This window comes from Lampris incognitus, chromosome 2, assembly GCF_029633865.1.
Source record: "Lampris incognitus isolate fLamInc1 chromosome 2, fLamInc1.hap2, whole genome shotgun sequence".
NCBI lineage: Eukaryota > Metazoa > Chordata > Actinopteri > Lampriformes > Lampridae > Lampris > Lampris incognitus.
Window position 1 is genome coordinate 138,866,212 of NC_079212.1, and position 17,577 is coordinate 138,883,788.

The following is a 17,577-nucleotide window of genomic DNA, read 5'->3' on the forward strand; positions in this document are numbered from 1 at the left end:
TTTGGCTGCTGTTGTGAATTGTGTATAATCAATGGATGTGAGCCAAACCAGGACAGATTCCTTGTATGTGGAAACATGCTTGACCAGTAAATCTGATTCTGATTCTGATACTACAAATTGCATGTACTTTACATTACTCCCGAGCGTTTTCCAAAGCATACAGCCAGGACCGGCCCAAGCCTTTTTGGGGCCCTAGGGAGAATGTGATTTGGGATGACTGCCTGTAAGATGGGGGGGGGTATCTAACGTCATAGTGAGTAATGTAAAGTATACATGATTTGTAGTAAATTAGTTAAACGTGCCAAAACACTGGTCCTTTAACCGTAGCCATATAGCCAAGCGGAGTGTCTTGGTTAACTTCTTACCCGAGAGATCATGTGAAACGTGCTCGCATGATCGGAGAGCATTTCCATTACAAATATAAATGTTTAATGATTTTACCAATTACTACATTGGTTTTCCCCAGCACAGGGTTTTGCAGCATAGCAGATGGGGGGCAAGCATTACAGGCACACAGCGCCCTGTAATTCACTTAGTTTTGCAAATATAGCTCACCCTTGGTGGCAAACTGATCCAGGGATTGAAAGTGGAGAAGGGATAGATAGATATACAGGGCTAGATATAGTAAGGGGCAGGGCAGAGGACAGGCAGAGTGAGACAGGGCAGGCATGAGGTGGGGGACAGGCTAAATTCAGATAGTGCTACATGGTCCAGGCAGAGGATGATGCTAATCTTAGATCTTTCTCAGAGGTGAGAAGAGGGGCCTGTCTATATTTGCTGCCATAAATAAGCATACTGACACAATTTCAGGCTGACTTCTGGGCAGGGGCCAGTCCCTAAGGCCAGCTTGGCAGTAGCTGATTATTCTTAGATGGAGGTGTAGAGAGAGAGAGGAGGTTAACAATACCTTTGAATCAGTCTGGCCGTTGCAATTCTCTCCCAATATGGTACAAGGTTTTAGTGTGAAGAACAAGCGTAGGTCTGATCACTGCCAGTGAATTTACAGCCACAGCAAGAGATGGGACCAGGTGCAAAGCTACCTATAGGTCCCTGTGGGGGCTGGGGACTCTGTATTTAGTCTCGCACTCAGTGACAGACACTGACACCTGTGAGTTTATTGGACCAATAACAAGCAGTGCCTGCCCTCTGAAATTAGGGTTTGTTGAAGACAGCTATATTAGAAGCAATATTGTTGCATAAAGATATTGTTAAACCAGAACGAAAATGTTTATTGTAATTTTGAGTTTTTTTCCAAACACAAGCGCACATAAACATGCACACGAATGCATATAAATGTGTTGCACGCTTGCGCACACACACATCCGATTGCATTACGAAGCAGCGTGTGGATGCAGTTAAGATATGGTGTTGCCCCCTGCTGGTGAATTGAACGCGGTACAGGTTTGTCACCATGGAGAAAGCGAGACACAGCAGAGGCCCCTGCCAGTGCGTTTAACATCGACGATCCCTTACCTTGCCAGTGTCCACTGTGAGGGACATGGATCACCTTCAAACGCAACCCCTAATTCACCGCCATTCAGCAGGCCGATACAAAGGCCCACCCTTTGCTGAAAAGGTCACTGGTTCGATCATTAAATTCAAACTCTGCAAATCACTCCCCCCGTACTTTCACGTTGGAATTAAATGCATTCATGTGTTTTACTCTAAGGGGAATATTTAAGAGAGGAAACGCGCGTGCGCACGCACACATACACACACACACAGATTCCACATTACACTGTGCATATCATGGCAAGACTGGGTGAATATCATGTGATATATGTGAAATACGTAAGGAACTCTTTAGGGAGAAATGGAGGTGAGTCTCACACATACGCGCACCCTCACGCGCACATCTTCTTCTTTCGGCTGCTCCCGTTAGGGGGCGACACAGCGGCTCATCCGTTTCCATCTCTTCCTGTCCTCTGCATCTTCCTCTGTCCCACCAGCCACCTGCATGTCCTCCCTCACCACATCCATAAACCTCCTCTTTGGCCTTCCTCTTCTCCTCTTCCCTGGCAGCTCCATATTCAGCATCCTTCTCCCAGTATACCCAGCATCTCTCCTCCACACATGTCCAAGCCATCTCAGTCTCGCCTCTCTTGCTTTGTCTCCAAACCGTCCAACCTGAGCGGTCCCTATAATATAATCGTTCCTAATCCTCTCCTTCTTCATCACTCCCAATGAAAATCTTATCATCTTCAACTCTGCCACCTCCAGCTCCACCTCCTGTCTTCTCATCAGGGCCACCTTCTCCAAACCATACAACATAGCTGGTCTCACAACCATCCTGTAAACCTTCCCTTTAACTCTTGCTGGTACCCTTCTGTCACAAATCACTCCTGACACTCTTCTCCACCCACTTCACCCTGCCTGCGCTCTCTTCCGCACTCCCCGTTACTTTGGACAGTTGACCCGAGTACTTCCACTCATCCACCTTCGTAACCTCCGCTCCTTGCATCCTCACCATTCTGCTGTAACAGAGCAAACTGATTAAAACGGGGGGGGGGGGGGGTACTGTACAGAGAGTCAATGATAAAACGCCATTAGATACCCATATGGCATTTACGTGTCGAGACACCTGAACAGAAGGACAAGAGACTCCATAAAGGGATGACCTGTTTATTTCATTCAGGATTCCTACACAGCTCTACTGATCACTTTATACACACTTCAAATCAAACAAAACACGTTGTGGGACAGCATGACGTATTCTCATCCTGGACATATTACCGTGCCAAGGGAGGTGGGGTGGACCATGAAATAAATTACACACACACACACACACACACACACACACACACACACACACACACACACACACACACACACACACACACACACAGGAACATGGGGCGACAAAATAGGCAACAGAGAGTAAGACGCGACATGAGGGGGAAATTACGCACACAATGCCCAACCGCAACCAAGGCGCAAACCTTCACACACATGCACACACGCACACACACGCACGCAGGTAAACTCACGCATGCCTTCCGGGGGGCACGTGCGCAATGGAGTGAACGCATATGCGCACAGCTACAGTCACGCGCAGACGCGGAGGCGCATGGAACAAAAGGCACTGCCAGCAGGAACAGCACTGACACTGGGTGGCGACACTGAGCGGAGCTGATTTTGCAAGTCGGGGTTCGGGAAGGACTGTGGGAAGCGCGAGCTTGGGAGGAGCAGGCCTCGTTTGTGTTTCTGCGTGAGACGCTGAGAGACGAGGACGTGTGAAATGCTTCAAGGTAATGACACGCTTTGGTCGAAAGCATCTGTAATATACATAATCATACATGCACGCCAGAGGTTCCCTCTCCCCCCCTCCCCGCCCACCCCCACCCCCCCAAACTCATCGCTATCTAATTTGCATTTGAAATGTATTGATTACATGTTATCGACACTGTGCTCTACACCTGTTTCAATGTATTTTGTTTAACAAGCAGTCATTATTAAACACTATTTACATTAGGTTTGCCGTTGCCATGACAACAATAACATCAACGTTAACCCCCCCCTCTCGTTTTCCATTTCCATGTATTTGTGAGTTTTACACTGAGTGTACAACACATTAGTGACGGCTTCCTTATATGACGTCAGAAAGCCACAACGTGTTGGGGCACGAGGACGCAGACACTCCCCCCCCCCCCACCGTTTTGCAGATGGGTCGAGCTGGCTGATTCAGATAGCTCGTTCTGGGCGTCCGGGGGTCGTGGCGGTCTATTCCGTTGCCTACCAATACGGGGATCGGCGGTTCGAATCCCCGTGTTGCCTCCGCCTTGGTGGGGCGTCCCTGCAGACACAATTGGCCGCGTCAGCGGGTAGGAAGCCGGATGTGGGTATGTGTCCTGGTCGCTGCACTAGCGCCTCCTCTGGTCGGTCGCGGCGCCTGTTCGGGTGTGTGACTGGGGGAAACAGCGTGCCTCCCACGTGCTACGTCCCCCTGGTGAAACTCCTCACTGTCAGGTGAAAAGAAGCGGCTGGCGACTCCACATGTATCGGAGGACGCATGTGGTAGTCTGCAGCCCTCCCCGGGATCGGCAGAGGGGGTGGAGCAGCGACCGGGACGGCTGGGAGGAGTGGGGTGATTGGCCGGATATAATTGGGTAGAAAAAGGGGGAGAATCTTAACAGGTGTCTGAAATTCGGATTTGACCAGAAATGTAAAGCGCTTTGAGTGGCTGTTGCAGCTAGAAAAGCAACTTGATTGATTGATTGATTGATTGATTGATTGATTGATTGATTGGGGGACAAAATCCCCCCCCAAAAAAGCTCATTCCATCTTGTCTTACTCTTGTGCAACTGGATAGATATCTGGCAACCAAGAGGGCCAATTTCCTCCATCCATCCATTATCCAAACCGCTTACCCTGCTCTCAGGGTGGCAGGGAGGCTGCAGCCTATCCCAGCAGTCACCGGGCGGCAGGCGGGGACACACCCCGGACAGGCCGCCAGGCCGTCCCGGAGAAGGCCGATTCATTCAGCTGAATTCACCGTCATGTTCACATATCTCTTCGTGGACAACCTCGACCTTTACACATGAGGCATTATGTTGCAGAAAAAGGAAGTTGCTGCTACGAACAGATGCACCTAACACACCACCCACACCACCCGCACCACCCACACCACCCAGCTAGTGCTGGACACCACACAACAGATGAATGGACGCATTGTTTTCCATATCCTTGTCCTCTCATCCGCATGGCACGGCAGAAACCGGGCCTTTCGGCACCGGTGTGCCGGACTGTCAGGGGGACTAACTGCGGACCATCTGCTGCCTTGTACAGTTTGACCTCTTCCAACGATGGGCTGCTCTGGACCGCTGGCCTAACATTTCACTGGACGGTTTTTTGGTTTTTTTTTTGGGGTGGTGGACTGGTCCAGATACACACAAGACATTGCCCCCGGCACCTATTCAGGTCTTGACACACTCAAACCAGCGTTACTGGCACCAATTGCTACAAGCCCGGTCAAGGCACTTTTTTTTCTGTTGCCTTACACACAGACACACACACACACACACACACACACACACACACACACATACACAACGTCTCTCAGTCGTCTCAGGCCTTACGAGGTCTCCTTTAACCAGTCTCTTCCTGGTCTGACTGATTCAACAGGGGTTCATACCTTCGACCTAAACACATCTGGTCAGTATGTTTCAAGGAAGAAGCGGAGTCGCCAACGTTTTGATCACTCGGTATATCGATACAGGAAATGGAAAAGCACACCATACAGTCATCTCCATCAGCTGCACTTCCTTCGTTGAAAATAACAAATAAAATAAAATAGAATAATGCATGCCTTTCCCCTCTTGCGTCGACACGGCCATGTGCAGGCCCGGATTTGTATATGTGCAAAACAGAATATGCTTTAACATCGTATGATTCATGATGTCCTCTTATAAATATGCCAGCCGTCATTGGTTTTTCGCCTCCTAAGGTCTCTCTCTCTCTCTCTCTCTCTCTCTCTCTTCTGAGCACCCTCGGTAGAGCTTTCCGTCTTAGCTTTGGTGTAAAAGTCCTGTCACATTCAAACACAACCCCCCCTCCCCCCCCCCCCCGTGGTCAAGGTGTATATAGGAGATATAGCCATAAAGGTTGGAGAGCTGCCAGGCCTAGGGGGTCAGGGCCATCCTGTACGGGTGGGGTTAATGTGTTGGTAGTGGTTAGGTCAGGCTTTGGGGGGGGGGGGTCGTATCCTGACGGCATCTCGACACTAGGGCGTCTCTCGGCATGGCTGTGAGGTAGGACCCACCCTGAATTTACCACGATGGCTCACCACGACCAGACCAGGTGGGAGTCCCGAGTGACGGCCCACCGTGACCAGACCAGGTGGGAGTCCCGAGTGACAGCCCAGGTGGGAGTCCCAAGTGACAGCCCACCGTGACCAGACCAGGTGGGAGTCCTGAGTGACGGCCCACCGTGACTAGACCAGGTGGGAGTCCTGAGTGACGGCCCACCGTGACCAGACCAGGTGGGAGTCCCGAGTGACAGCCCAGGTGGGAGTCCCAAGTGACAGCCCACCGTGACCAGACCAGGTGGGAGTCCTGAGTGACGGCCCACCGTGACTAGACCAGGTGGGAGTCCTGAGTGACGGCCCACCGTGACCAGACCAGGTGGGAGTCCCGAGTGACAGCCCAGGTGGGAGTCCCAAGTGACAGCCCACCGTGACCAGACCAGGTGGGAGTCCTGAGTGACGGCCCACCGTGACCAGACCAGGTGGGAGTCCTGAGTGACAGCCCACCGTGACCAGACCAGGTGGGAGTCCCGAGTGATGGCTCCCGCTGAGCGCTACGCATCAGCTCTCATCCAGCCCACGTTTATACCGAACTGTTCAAGTCACCATGGCGTAATTATGCATCACCCAAACCACCGTCCAAGACGCACAACGCACATCCAGGTATTGTGCAAGAACACTTTAAATTGTTTTTGGTTTTAGCGGTGGCTAAGCTTGAGAAGACTGCTGAACTCCAAGTCTCACTAAAAGTGCCTAGTAGAGGTCTAAAGCTTAGCCTAAATAACCACTACTAACCAAAAACCATCAAAAGCCTCCTAGCACAATACACGGACCTGTGTTGTGTAGCTTAGACAGCTAAAGCTTTTTGGACGATATGTTAATTATGTAATAAGGAATTAAACAGTTTGGTCTAAAATTGGGCCACATGTAGCCAGATGTATTTAGGTCCAGATGTATTCAGATCCAGATGTATTCTGATCCAGATGTATTCTGATCCAGATTGAGCGCTAATGTGTAGCCGGCACGTTGACATCTGGTCTAGTCCTCAGTAGGGTGATTTCGATAGAGGGTGCCTATTATTTTTTCTGTCTGTCTGTCTGTCTATCCAGCCATCCGTCCGGCAGTCTGTCTGTCTGCCCATCTGTCTGTCCATCCGTCTGTCTGTCAGTCAGTTGGTCTGTCTGTCCGTCTGTCTGTCTGTCGGTCTGTCCGTCCATCTATCCATCCCTCTGTCTGTCAGTCGGTCGGTCGGTCTGTCTGTCCATCTATCCATCCACCTGTCTATCTGTCGGTCAGTCGGTCTGTCCGTCCATCTATCCATCCACCTGTCTGTCTGTCGGTGGGTCTGTCTGTCCATCTATCCATCCACCTGTCTGTCTGTCGGTGGGTCTGTCTGTCCATCTATCCATCCACCTGTCTGTCTGTCGGTGGGTCTGTCTGTCCATCTATCCATCCACCTGTCTGTCTGTCGGTGGGTCTGTCTGTCCATCTATCCATCCACCTGTCTGTCTGTCGGTGGGTCTGTCTGTCCATCTATCCATCCACCTGTCTGTCTGTCGGTGGGTCTGTCTGTCCATCTATCCATCCACCTGTCTGTCTGTCGGTCGGTCGGTCGGTCTGTCCTGCCATCCGTCCGTCTGTCTGTTGGTCAATCGGTCAGTCTGTCTGTCTGTCTGTCTGTCTGTCTGTCTGTCTGTCTGTCTGTCTGTCTGTCTGTCTGTCTGTCTGCCTGCTGGTTCAAGTTCCCAGGTAGCACAACGCAGGGGGAGAACAGTCAGAGTGGCTGTAGGTTTCTGTCCTTTCTAGAAGCCACAGCAAAATGCAACTTTATACCCCCCGCCCTCTCCTCCAGGAGACGCGTCAGAGCTCCCGACCTGCCTCTAAAGCCCTCCAAGCCAAACCAACACAGCCCTGATTTAAAAAAAAAAAAAAACCCAAACGTGCTGGGTCATAATATAAAATGAGAAAAGGGGGGGGGGTCGCTGACGTCATCAAACACCCCAAATGTGACACGCAGCATGATTGTCCGGCCATCCCCAGAAAAAGGTTTTGTGATTGTGACTCATGTCCCTCAGTTCTGGTTTGAACTATATGCGCATGGTGTATGGACGGTTGGCGGGGCGGGGCGGCGGGGCGGGGCGGGGCGGGGTGTGTGGGGGGGGGGCACTGAGAGAGACACATGCATAAGTAACACTTGCAATAGCAGCAACAGCAGCAGCAGCAGCAACAGCAGCAGCAGCAGCAGCAGAAGAAGAAGAAGAAATCTTTAAAAACACCGCCGGCTCAAACTGCATCGCATCAGTCCCAGCTGAAGTCCTACGGCAGAGTGGGGGGACGCGTCTCCGAGCTCCCTCGGCTATGTGGACGCCGCCGCTCGTCCAGGCAGCCCACACATCACATAACACGCCATAGCCTTTCCTTGGGGGTTAGATCTGAAAAGTTGTCCTGAGAAAAGGTGTCCGTGTGCCCGTATATGTGCTCTGTGCGTGTTTGTGTGTGTGTGTGTGTGCGTGTGTGTGCGTGTGTGCGTGTGTGTGCGTGTGTGTGCGTGTGTGTGTGTGAGACGAGGGTATGAGGGGATACAAGTTCAGCCCTGGCTCCAGTCTCTGAAGAGATCTTGGGTATGGCCTCCAAGGGTTAGTCTCTCCCTGGGTTAAAGGTCATAAGGTAACAGGTGGTGGGGGTGGTGTTGGTGTGGGGGCGGGGGCGGGGGGTCAGGGGTCATGCTGCCGCAGAGCCTGCTGTAGTTTCTGCCGATACGCAGTGTACCGCTGCTCCACCGCTCGCACGCGTTCAGCCTCCTCCTTCTCCAGGATGACCAGGAAGTTCTGTAGCTCGGGGACCGAGAACGCATACCACTGTTGAGAGAGTGGGGGGGGGGGAGGGGGGGGGGACATCGAAATTGGTCGGGGTTTGAGAGGCATTTCAGTCAAACTGTCAATCAGTCTTTATGTGGGCTCAGTAATCCAGGTAAGGAAATCACAGAAAGTTGAACCAGTTCATCTGGGCACAACGATCATCGAGAGAAACGCTGCACCCAAGTGACGCTAACGCGTCAGGCCAGGACGCCGCAGTCTACACCCATCTACAGGCCAGTCTACACCCATCTACAGGCCAGTCTACACCCATCTACAGGCCAGTCTACACCCATCTACAGGCCAGTCTACACCCATCTATAGGCCAGTCTACACCCATATATAGGCCAGTCTACACCCATGTATAGGCCAGTCTACACCCATCTACAGGCCAGTCTACACCCATCTATAGGCCAATCTACACCCATGTATAGGCCAGTCTACACCCATCTACAGGCCAGTCTACACCCATCTATAGGCCAGTCTACACCCATCTACAGGCCAGTCTACACCCATCTACAGGCCAGTCTACACCCATCTATAGGCCAGTCTACACCCATCTACAGGCCAGTCTACACCCATCTATAGGCCAGTCTACACCCATCTACAGGCCAGTCTACACCCATCAATAGGCCAGTCTACACCCATCTACAGGCCAGTCTACACCCATCTATAGGCCAGTCTACACCCATCTACAGGCCAGTCTACACCCATCTATAGGCCAGTCTACACCCATCTACAGGCCAGTCTACACCCATCTATAGGCCAGTCTACACCCATCTATAGGCCAGTCTACACCCATCTACGGGCCAGTCTACACCCATCTAGAGGCCAGTCTACACCCATCTACAGGCCAGTCTACACCCATCTATAGGCCAGTCTACACCCATCTACAGGCCAGTCTACACCCATCTATAGGCCAGTCTACACCCATCTATAGGCCAATCTACACCCATGTATAGGCCAGTCTACACCCATCTATAGGCCAGTCTACACCCATATATAGGCCAGTCTACACCCATCTACAGGCCAGTCTACACCCATCTACAGGCCAGTCTACACCCATCTATAGGCCAGTCTACACCCATCTACAGGCCAGTCTACACCCATCTATAGGCCAGTCTACACCCATCTATAGGCCAGTCTACACCCATCTACAGGCCAGTCTGCACCCATCTACACGCCAGTCTACACCCATCTATAGGCCAGTCTACACCCATCTACAGGCCAGTCTACACCCATCTACACGCCAGTCTACACCCATCTATAGGCCAGTCTACACCCATCTACAGGCCAGTCTACACCCATCTATAGGCCAGTCTACACCCATCTACAGGCCAGTCTACACCTATCTACAAGCCAGTCTACACCCATCTACAGGCCAATCTACACCCATCTACAGGCCAGTCTACACCCATCTACAGGCCAGTCTACACCCATCTATAGGCCAGTCTACACCCATCTACAGGCCAGTCTACACCCATCTATAGGCCAGTCTACACCCATGTATAGGCCAGTCTACACCCATCTACAGGCCAGTCTACACCCATCTACAGGCCAGTCTACACCCATCTATAGGCCAGTCTACACCCATCTATAGGCCAGTCCACACCCATCTACAGGCCAGTCTACACCCATCTACAGGCCAGTCTACACCCATCTATAGGCCAGTCTACACCCATCTACAGGCCAGTCTACACCCATCTACAGGCCAGTCTACACCCATCTACAGGCCAGTCTACACCCATCTATAGGCCAGTCTACACCCATATATAGGCCAGTCTACACCCATCTACAGGCCAGTCTACACCCATCTATAGGCCAGTCTACACCCATCTACAGGCCAGTCTACACCCATCTATAGGCCAGTCTACACCCATATATAGGCCAGTCTACACCCATCTACAGGCCAGTCTACACCCATCTATAGGCCAGTCTACACCCATCTACAGGCCAGTCTACACCCATCTACAGGCCAGTCTGCACCCATCTACAGGCCAGTCTACACCCATCTATAGGCCAGTCTACACCCATCTATAGGCCAGTCTACACCCATCTACAGGCCAGTCTACACCCATCTATAGGCCAGTCTACACCCATCTACAGGCCAGTCTGCACCCATCTACAGGCCAGTCTACACCCATCTATAGGCCAGTCTACACCCATCTACAGGCCAGTGGCCACTCTATCAAGGATGAGGATGTGCAAGGCTGGATTATGGACCGGGCATGCTGGGCGAGTGCCCCGGGGCCCCGGACCACGAGGGGCCCCCAAAAGGTCAGGGGTATTGTGTTCGCGTATAGTAGGAATCCCCAATCATATCCTACAGGGGACGTTTGTTTCAGCCCTGCGTTGCAACGCAGGGCTCAAGCTAGTCTCTACTGATGCAGGGCCCCAAGCTACAGTCTCTACTGATGCAGGGCCCCAAGCTACAGTCTCTACTGATGCTGTGAGCTGCTATTCTCATCTCTGTTTGTTTTTGTGATTCAAAACCGTGTTGTACTTTGTAGTCGCCATCCCGAATCCCATGCAGATTGGCATAGCGTCCACTACCATGTTGGGTATTTGCATTAGCTTTACATTTAACAATGTTCAGTATTGTTTGCGTAGCCTATCTGACGGGGCAGGGCGGGAGGTGGTGGGGGGGGGGGTAATGGACGTGCGTGCCCCGGGGCCCCCTGGTGGGTTAATCTGGCCATGAGTATGTGCACATCCTTGATAGGGAGGAACGCTGGTTTGAATGGCGAGTCAACGAGGCCATCCCTGAACCGGGAGGGGGGGGGGCTAAGAGTACATCTGTCACCATTTTACTATGCTGTGGTTACAAACAACCCCCAACCCTCTGTGAATAGTACACACGGCCATTATAACGCGAGTTAATGGCCACGCCCATATTTGCATATGAAACCGGTCGTTGGTTTGGGTCGTTATGCCACTGTGTTGTCTATGAGGGTGGGGACACCTGCAGTCAGTTGAGACTGAAGAGGTCCCTTGTGCCCCTTTTCCACTGCCTGGTGCCAGCTCGACTCAACTCTGCTCACTTTTCTTTTGGATTTCCACTGAGCAAAGTCAGCGACAGTACCTGCTACTATTCTGGCACCACCTCCATCAAGGTTCCAAGTGAGCTGAGCCGATACTAAAAGGTGACATGAAAATACCACCATAAACAAACCAACAAACAAATAAATAAAATATCAATATAAATGAATATAAATATATGTACACTACCGTTCAAAAGTTTGGGATCACCCAAACAATTTTGTGTTTTCCATGAAAAGTCACACTTATTCACCACCATATGTTGTGAAATGAATAGAAAATAGAGTCAAGACATTGACAAGGTTAGAAATAATGATTTGTATTTGAAATAAGATTTTTTTTACATCAAACTTTGCTTTCGTCAAAGAATCCTCCATTTGCAGCAATTACAGCATTGCAGACCTTTGGCATTCTAGCTGTTAATTTGTTGAGGTAATCTGGAGAAATTGCACCCCACGCTTCCAGAAGCAGCTCCCACAAGTTGGATTGGTTGGATGGGCACTTCTTTGAGCAGATTGAGTTTCTGGAGCATCACATTTGTGGGGTCAATTAAACGCTCAAAATGGCCAGAAAAAGAGAACTTTCATCTGAAACTCGACAGTCTATTCTTGTTCTTAGAAATGAAGGCTATTCCATACGAGAAATTGCTTAGAAATTGAAGATTTCCTACACCGGTGTGTACTACTCCCTTCAGAGGACAGCACAAACAGGCTCTAACCAGAGTAGAAAAAGAAGTGGGAGGCCGCGTTGCACAACTGAGCAAGAAGATAAGTACATTAGAGTCTCTAGTTTGAGAAACAGACGCCTCACAGGTCCCCAACTGGCATCTTCATTAAATAGTACCTGTTAGAGCCTGTTTGTGCTGTCCTCTGAAGGGAGTAGTACACACCGGTGTAGGAAATCTTCAATTTCTTAGCAATTTCTCGCATGGAATAGCCTTCATTTCTAAGAACAAGAATAGACTGTCGAGTTTCAGATGAAAGTTCTCTTTTTCTGGCCATTTTGAGCGTTTAATTGACCCCACAAATGCGATGCTCCAGAAACTCAATCTGCTCAAAGAAGTGCCCATCCAACCAATCCAACTTGTGGGAGCTGCTTCTGGAAGCGTGGGGTGCAATTTCTCCAGATTACCTCAACAAATTAACAGCTAGAATGCCAAAGGTCTGCAATGCTGTAATTGCTGCAAATGGAGGATTCTTTGACGAAAGCAAAGTTTGATGTAAAAAAATCTTATTTCAAATACAAATCATTATTTCTAACCTTGTCAATGTCTTGACTCTATTTTCTATTCATTTCACAACATATGGTGGTGAATAAGTGTGACTTTTCATGGAAAACACGAAATTGTTTGGGTGATCCCAAACTTTTGAACGGTAGTGTATATTTATTTAAATAGAAATTAAAAAAAAACTAGTCAACACGCCCACAAATGACCAGCGGGGCCTCGCCGTGAGGGGGTACTATCTGCAGTGGAAAACGAAATCCCAGAAAGTAAAGCGAGTAGAGTCGAGTGGAGCCGGCGCCACGTTTCGTCACCAGACGAGTGGTGCAACGTTTCTCTCAGGGCACGTTGTGTCCAGATGAACCGACTTGCGCCAGCGTCCGTTCGGTTTCCCCCGATGTACAAGTTCACGGCGATCCTCCCCGGTACTTCACAGCGTGTACTACATCGCTCTGTTAAGTGCCGGGGGACCCGATCCCCGGGGGGGGGGGGACCCACTCCTGGGGTTTGAAAGCAACTGAGACGCGGCGTTTTGGAAATACTCGTCTCGGCTTTTCCGACACTCCGTCAGAGAGAGAGGGGGGGGGAGGGGGGGGGGGAGGGGGGGGGGTGCGCGACTCACCTCCACTTCTCCGGTTTCATTCTCCTTGAGGACAAAGCTGAGCTGCTTTGGGTCAGGACCTGCCATCAGCCTCAGAAGAAGAGGACGCTCACACAGGGGAAGTTTCTGGAACAGATCTACGACCGGAAATAAAAACAACGACAACGTTGCTTCATGCTGCGCTACAGCCTGTTAGGCGCTGTATTCGATGTAAGAGCCAGTTTGGACATTTAAGCAGGTCAGCCAGATTGTTGTCAGTCGTTCAGCTGCGTTATCTTACCCTGTCCATCGCGGTGTGTCTGTCTGTATAAGGCGAACTTGCGGGGATTGTCCAGCACCAGGAATTTCTTGAGCAGGCCCTGGATGACCTCTCTGGCCGTGGTGGTAGAGCTGATGTGGAGCTGCGTCACGCAGCCGCACGGTAGGTAGAAGGACGTCCTCTTTTCATTCTGACCACTCTCGGCCCCGGCCTGGCCCTCCGAGGCCGCGGCCGGTTGACCGCGTCTGTCCGTCTGCTTGGACCCTCCCTCCGAGCTCGCCGCTTCCACTGTGACCGGTCGACTTAGCCTCAGGTGGACCTTCACGAAACCCGTATAGGAACCATCTGAACCCTGAAAGAAGGAGAGAGGGAGAGAGAGAGTCTCTAAAGCGATAGTAAATGTAATTATCAAAGCACGCGAGGGTCGGCGACTCGTCATATTAAGAGCCTGCAAGGAAAAAAAAATTCAGGTATGTTCGACCGTTTATGAGAAAGCTGTGAATATTTTTGTCAGGCTGCTGTAGTGCCACGAGGGGGCGCCATGCAGTCTGCGCACAGACTCGGGGCGAGAAACTCCCATCGGTGACACTTTTCGGTACAAAAGATGACGGAAAGGGACAGAAGACAAATTAGCCTAACAGTGTCCTCAAAGTGCAGGAAACGTTATTTTAAGTCTTCCTCGAGCGGATCCCCTGTGATGTCACAGGGTCCGGGGGATTTCCCTGAGAGGGGTTGAACAACAGCGTTAATGGCGGCGCCCATGAATTGGTCCATTTTGCTTAAAAATAGACTTTCAGAGAGAGAGAGAGAGAGAGAGAGAGAGAGAGAGAGAGAGCGATCTCAAAGTTGCATGAGCTCTTTATGTTCGATCACGAGCGCGAGTTGTTGAGTCGAACCCATCTTTACTTTTCCTTTAAGTGCCGCATGTATGCAGCATGTTCTGCATGCGTGCAGCATGTTCTGCATGCATGCATTTGACGGTGCCCAGCTGCCACCTACAAAACTTACCAGTTTCATGCCAATATCAGAGACTTGAGAGTTGTACGCCTCTATCTTGCTCCGCACCTCTTCCTCCGCCAGGGCCTTCGTTCCTCCCTCCTCATCCTCCCGGGCCTCATTCTGCTGTGGGGCAGAGAGCACAGACAGACACAGAGAGATGACAAAGTGGTTTAACACCCAATTCTCTGTATTACCCGCCTGAGACCCTTTAGCATCGCGTCCCCCTGGAAGGTCACCGTACCATTCCTGTGACGTGCATTAAATACTCAATCCAGCCGGCAGGTGGCACTGTTTCAAACACAGCACCGTGTCAACGGCACTTCCTCAGTCCTTCGGACCGCTTTGCTCAACTTTACGCCTCGATATGTGACATGCAGGTCAAAGAGCAGCCGAGCAACAATCGGAGGCTCAAACACGCGACGCCACCGTCCTCGAAATGTAGGAAAACTGGATTTAGCGAGTTGAATCCCCAGTCAAGCTCCTCGTGCACAAACATATTTGGCCAATAAAACTAACTAACGCTGACTGCGGGGCACCACAGCTTGTGCAATTAAAAGACTGCAAGCCTTTCACTCTCAGATCCGTTAATGATATATGGAAACTAAAAGTGTGTGTCTGTGTACTCTGTGACCCCACGCTGCTAGCGTGCGCGTGCACGCGCGCCTGGCGCGTGTGTGCTGGCAGTGAGGGGTACTTCCTGCACAGATTGGTTACACAACTCTGCGTCTCTTTGGCTGCACAAGACAGCAGGAAATCTTAATGGAGTTGACGACACACAGAGCGTGACAGAAAAAAGGCATGTTGACAGCAATGCTTTTCACTCTGTTTTCATCCCTCCCTCCCTCCCTCCCTCTCTCTCTAGGTTATCACAGAAAGAAGAGCGTCAGAGATAGGACGGAGAGAGATGAGGGGAAAGTAGGGTAGAGGAGAAGATGTAAAAAGAGGGGAAGAGGGGGAAGAGGAGGAAGAGGGGAGACGGAGAGAGGGAGAGAGGAGGAAGAGCGGAGCCACGATGGAGGAGCATCAGCTGAGCCAGCCTTAGCAACACAGAGTTTGACTGGGTTATTTATAGAAGGGGGATGCGTCCTTTCTATCGCACAATGGTGATTTTTTTCCCCTCCTCCTGTTCCTTTGCATTTTCTGGGGCAGAGCCCTGAGAGGAAGAGAGGGAATGCGGGCCAGCAACAACTCCTATATGGGCCATTCATGTAGGGGTATCAGGGTAATGTGACGAGGAGCAGTCAGTCCATTCAGCACAAACACAGTGTGTGTTCACTCTGTGTGTGTGCGTGTGTGTGTGTGTGTGTGTGTGTGCAGTGTGTACATGGATAGGCGTATGGACCGAGGATTGGTAATAAACAACGGACGCAGCCGAAGAACAGCTTAGCTCATCCTGGCTGGCAGTGTTAGCATAACCTTTATCATTCAAGGCTAAAGGACCGGAGCAAGAGAGAGAGAGACAGGAGAGAGAGAGCAAGAGAGAGAGACAGGGGGAGAGGGACAGAAGAGAGACAAGACTGACAGACAGAGACAGAAGAGAGAGAGAGAAACAGGAGAGAGACAAGAGACAGACAGACAGACAGACAGACAGACAGACAGAAGAGAGAGAGACAGGAGAGAGAGACAGAAGAGAGAGAGACGGAGAGAGAGAGACAGACAGACAGACAGAGAGACAGAAGAGAGAGACACACACACAGAGAGACAGAGAGACAGAAAAGGCAGAGACACAGACAGACAGACAGGTAGACAGACAGACCGACAGGAGAGAGAGAGACAGACAGACAGAGAGAGAGAGAGTCAGAAGAGAGAGAGAGACACACACACAGAGACAGAGAGACAGAAAAGAGAGAGACACACACACAGAGACAGAAAAGAGAGAGACACACACAGACAGATTGACAGACAGACAGACAGACAGACAGACAGACAGACAGACAGACAGACAGACAGACAGTGAGACAGAAGAGAGAGAGACAGAAGAGAGAGACACACACACACATAGAGACAGAGGGACAGAAAAGGGAGAGATACAGACTGAAAGACAGACAGACAGACAGACAGGAGAGAGAGACAGACAGAAGAGAGAGAGACAGACAGACAGACAGTCAGAGAGAGAATGCAACAGAAGAGAGACAGAAGAGACAGACAGACAGGGACAGAAGAGAGAGATAGAGAAACGGGAGAGAGAGACAGAGGAGAGACAGACAAGACAGACAGAGAGAGAGAGAGACACAACACACACACAGAGACAGAGAGACAGAAAAGAGAGAGAGACACACAGACAGATTGACACACAGACAGTGAGACAGAAAAGAGAAAGAGAGACAGACAGAGACAGAGAGACAAGAGAGAAAGAGACAGAGCGAGAGATGGGGGGGGGAGGAGAGACAGGAGGGGGAGTCTTCGAATGTGTGCATGCAGACCACTAGGACAGGATGTTGCACCGGCACTTCTCGCCTCCTTCATGTCACACGTCCGCTCCCTCTCGTCCGTCGTCACAAATCATTCTCCCTTCCTCCCCCTCCTCCTCCTTTTTTTTCCACCCGCCATATCTCCTCCGCTCGGCTCCTCCGCTCTCCTCCGTACAGCTCATCAGTAATTAGCGCGCTACATCATGGGAGATGGCGGGATCTGGGTGAACTTAATGCTGCTGTGGGCGAATGGGATTGAACGTCACACACTCAAACTGCATGAAATCCCCCCCTTAATTAGAGGGCAAATAACCGCGGATCTCCCCCCTCTCGTCTTCACACGCATTCTCACACACATGTCTCATTACGGCAATATCTCACCATGGGGTAAATGAGGCTAACGAGCAGCAAAACGTCGGAAAATTAATTTCTTTTTCAAAAAAAAAAAATC

General features: G+C 50.8%; 1 protein-coding gene across 1 annotated transcript in view; it reads right to left on the reverse strand.

The window, feature by feature from the left end:
• Positions 1-7,752: 7,752 nt before the first annotated feature.
• Positions 7,753-17,577, reverse strand: part of rassf5 (Ras association domain family member 5) — a 13,580-nt gene continuing 3,755 nt past the window's right edge. The window contains exons 3-6 of the mRNA XM_056301795.1: positions 14,725-14,838; positions 13,738-14,068; positions 13,479-13,594; positions 7,753-8,598 (exon numbers count right to left, since the gene is read on the reverse strand). Coding sequence (XP_056157770.1) covers positions 8,455-8,598; positions 13,479-13,594; positions 13,738-14,068; positions 14,725-14,838 — 705 coding nt within the window. The 3' untranslated portion in view covers positions 7,753-8,454. The remainder of the gene's footprint in view (positions 8,599-13,478; positions 13,595-13,737; positions 14,069-14,724; positions 14,839-17,577) is intronic.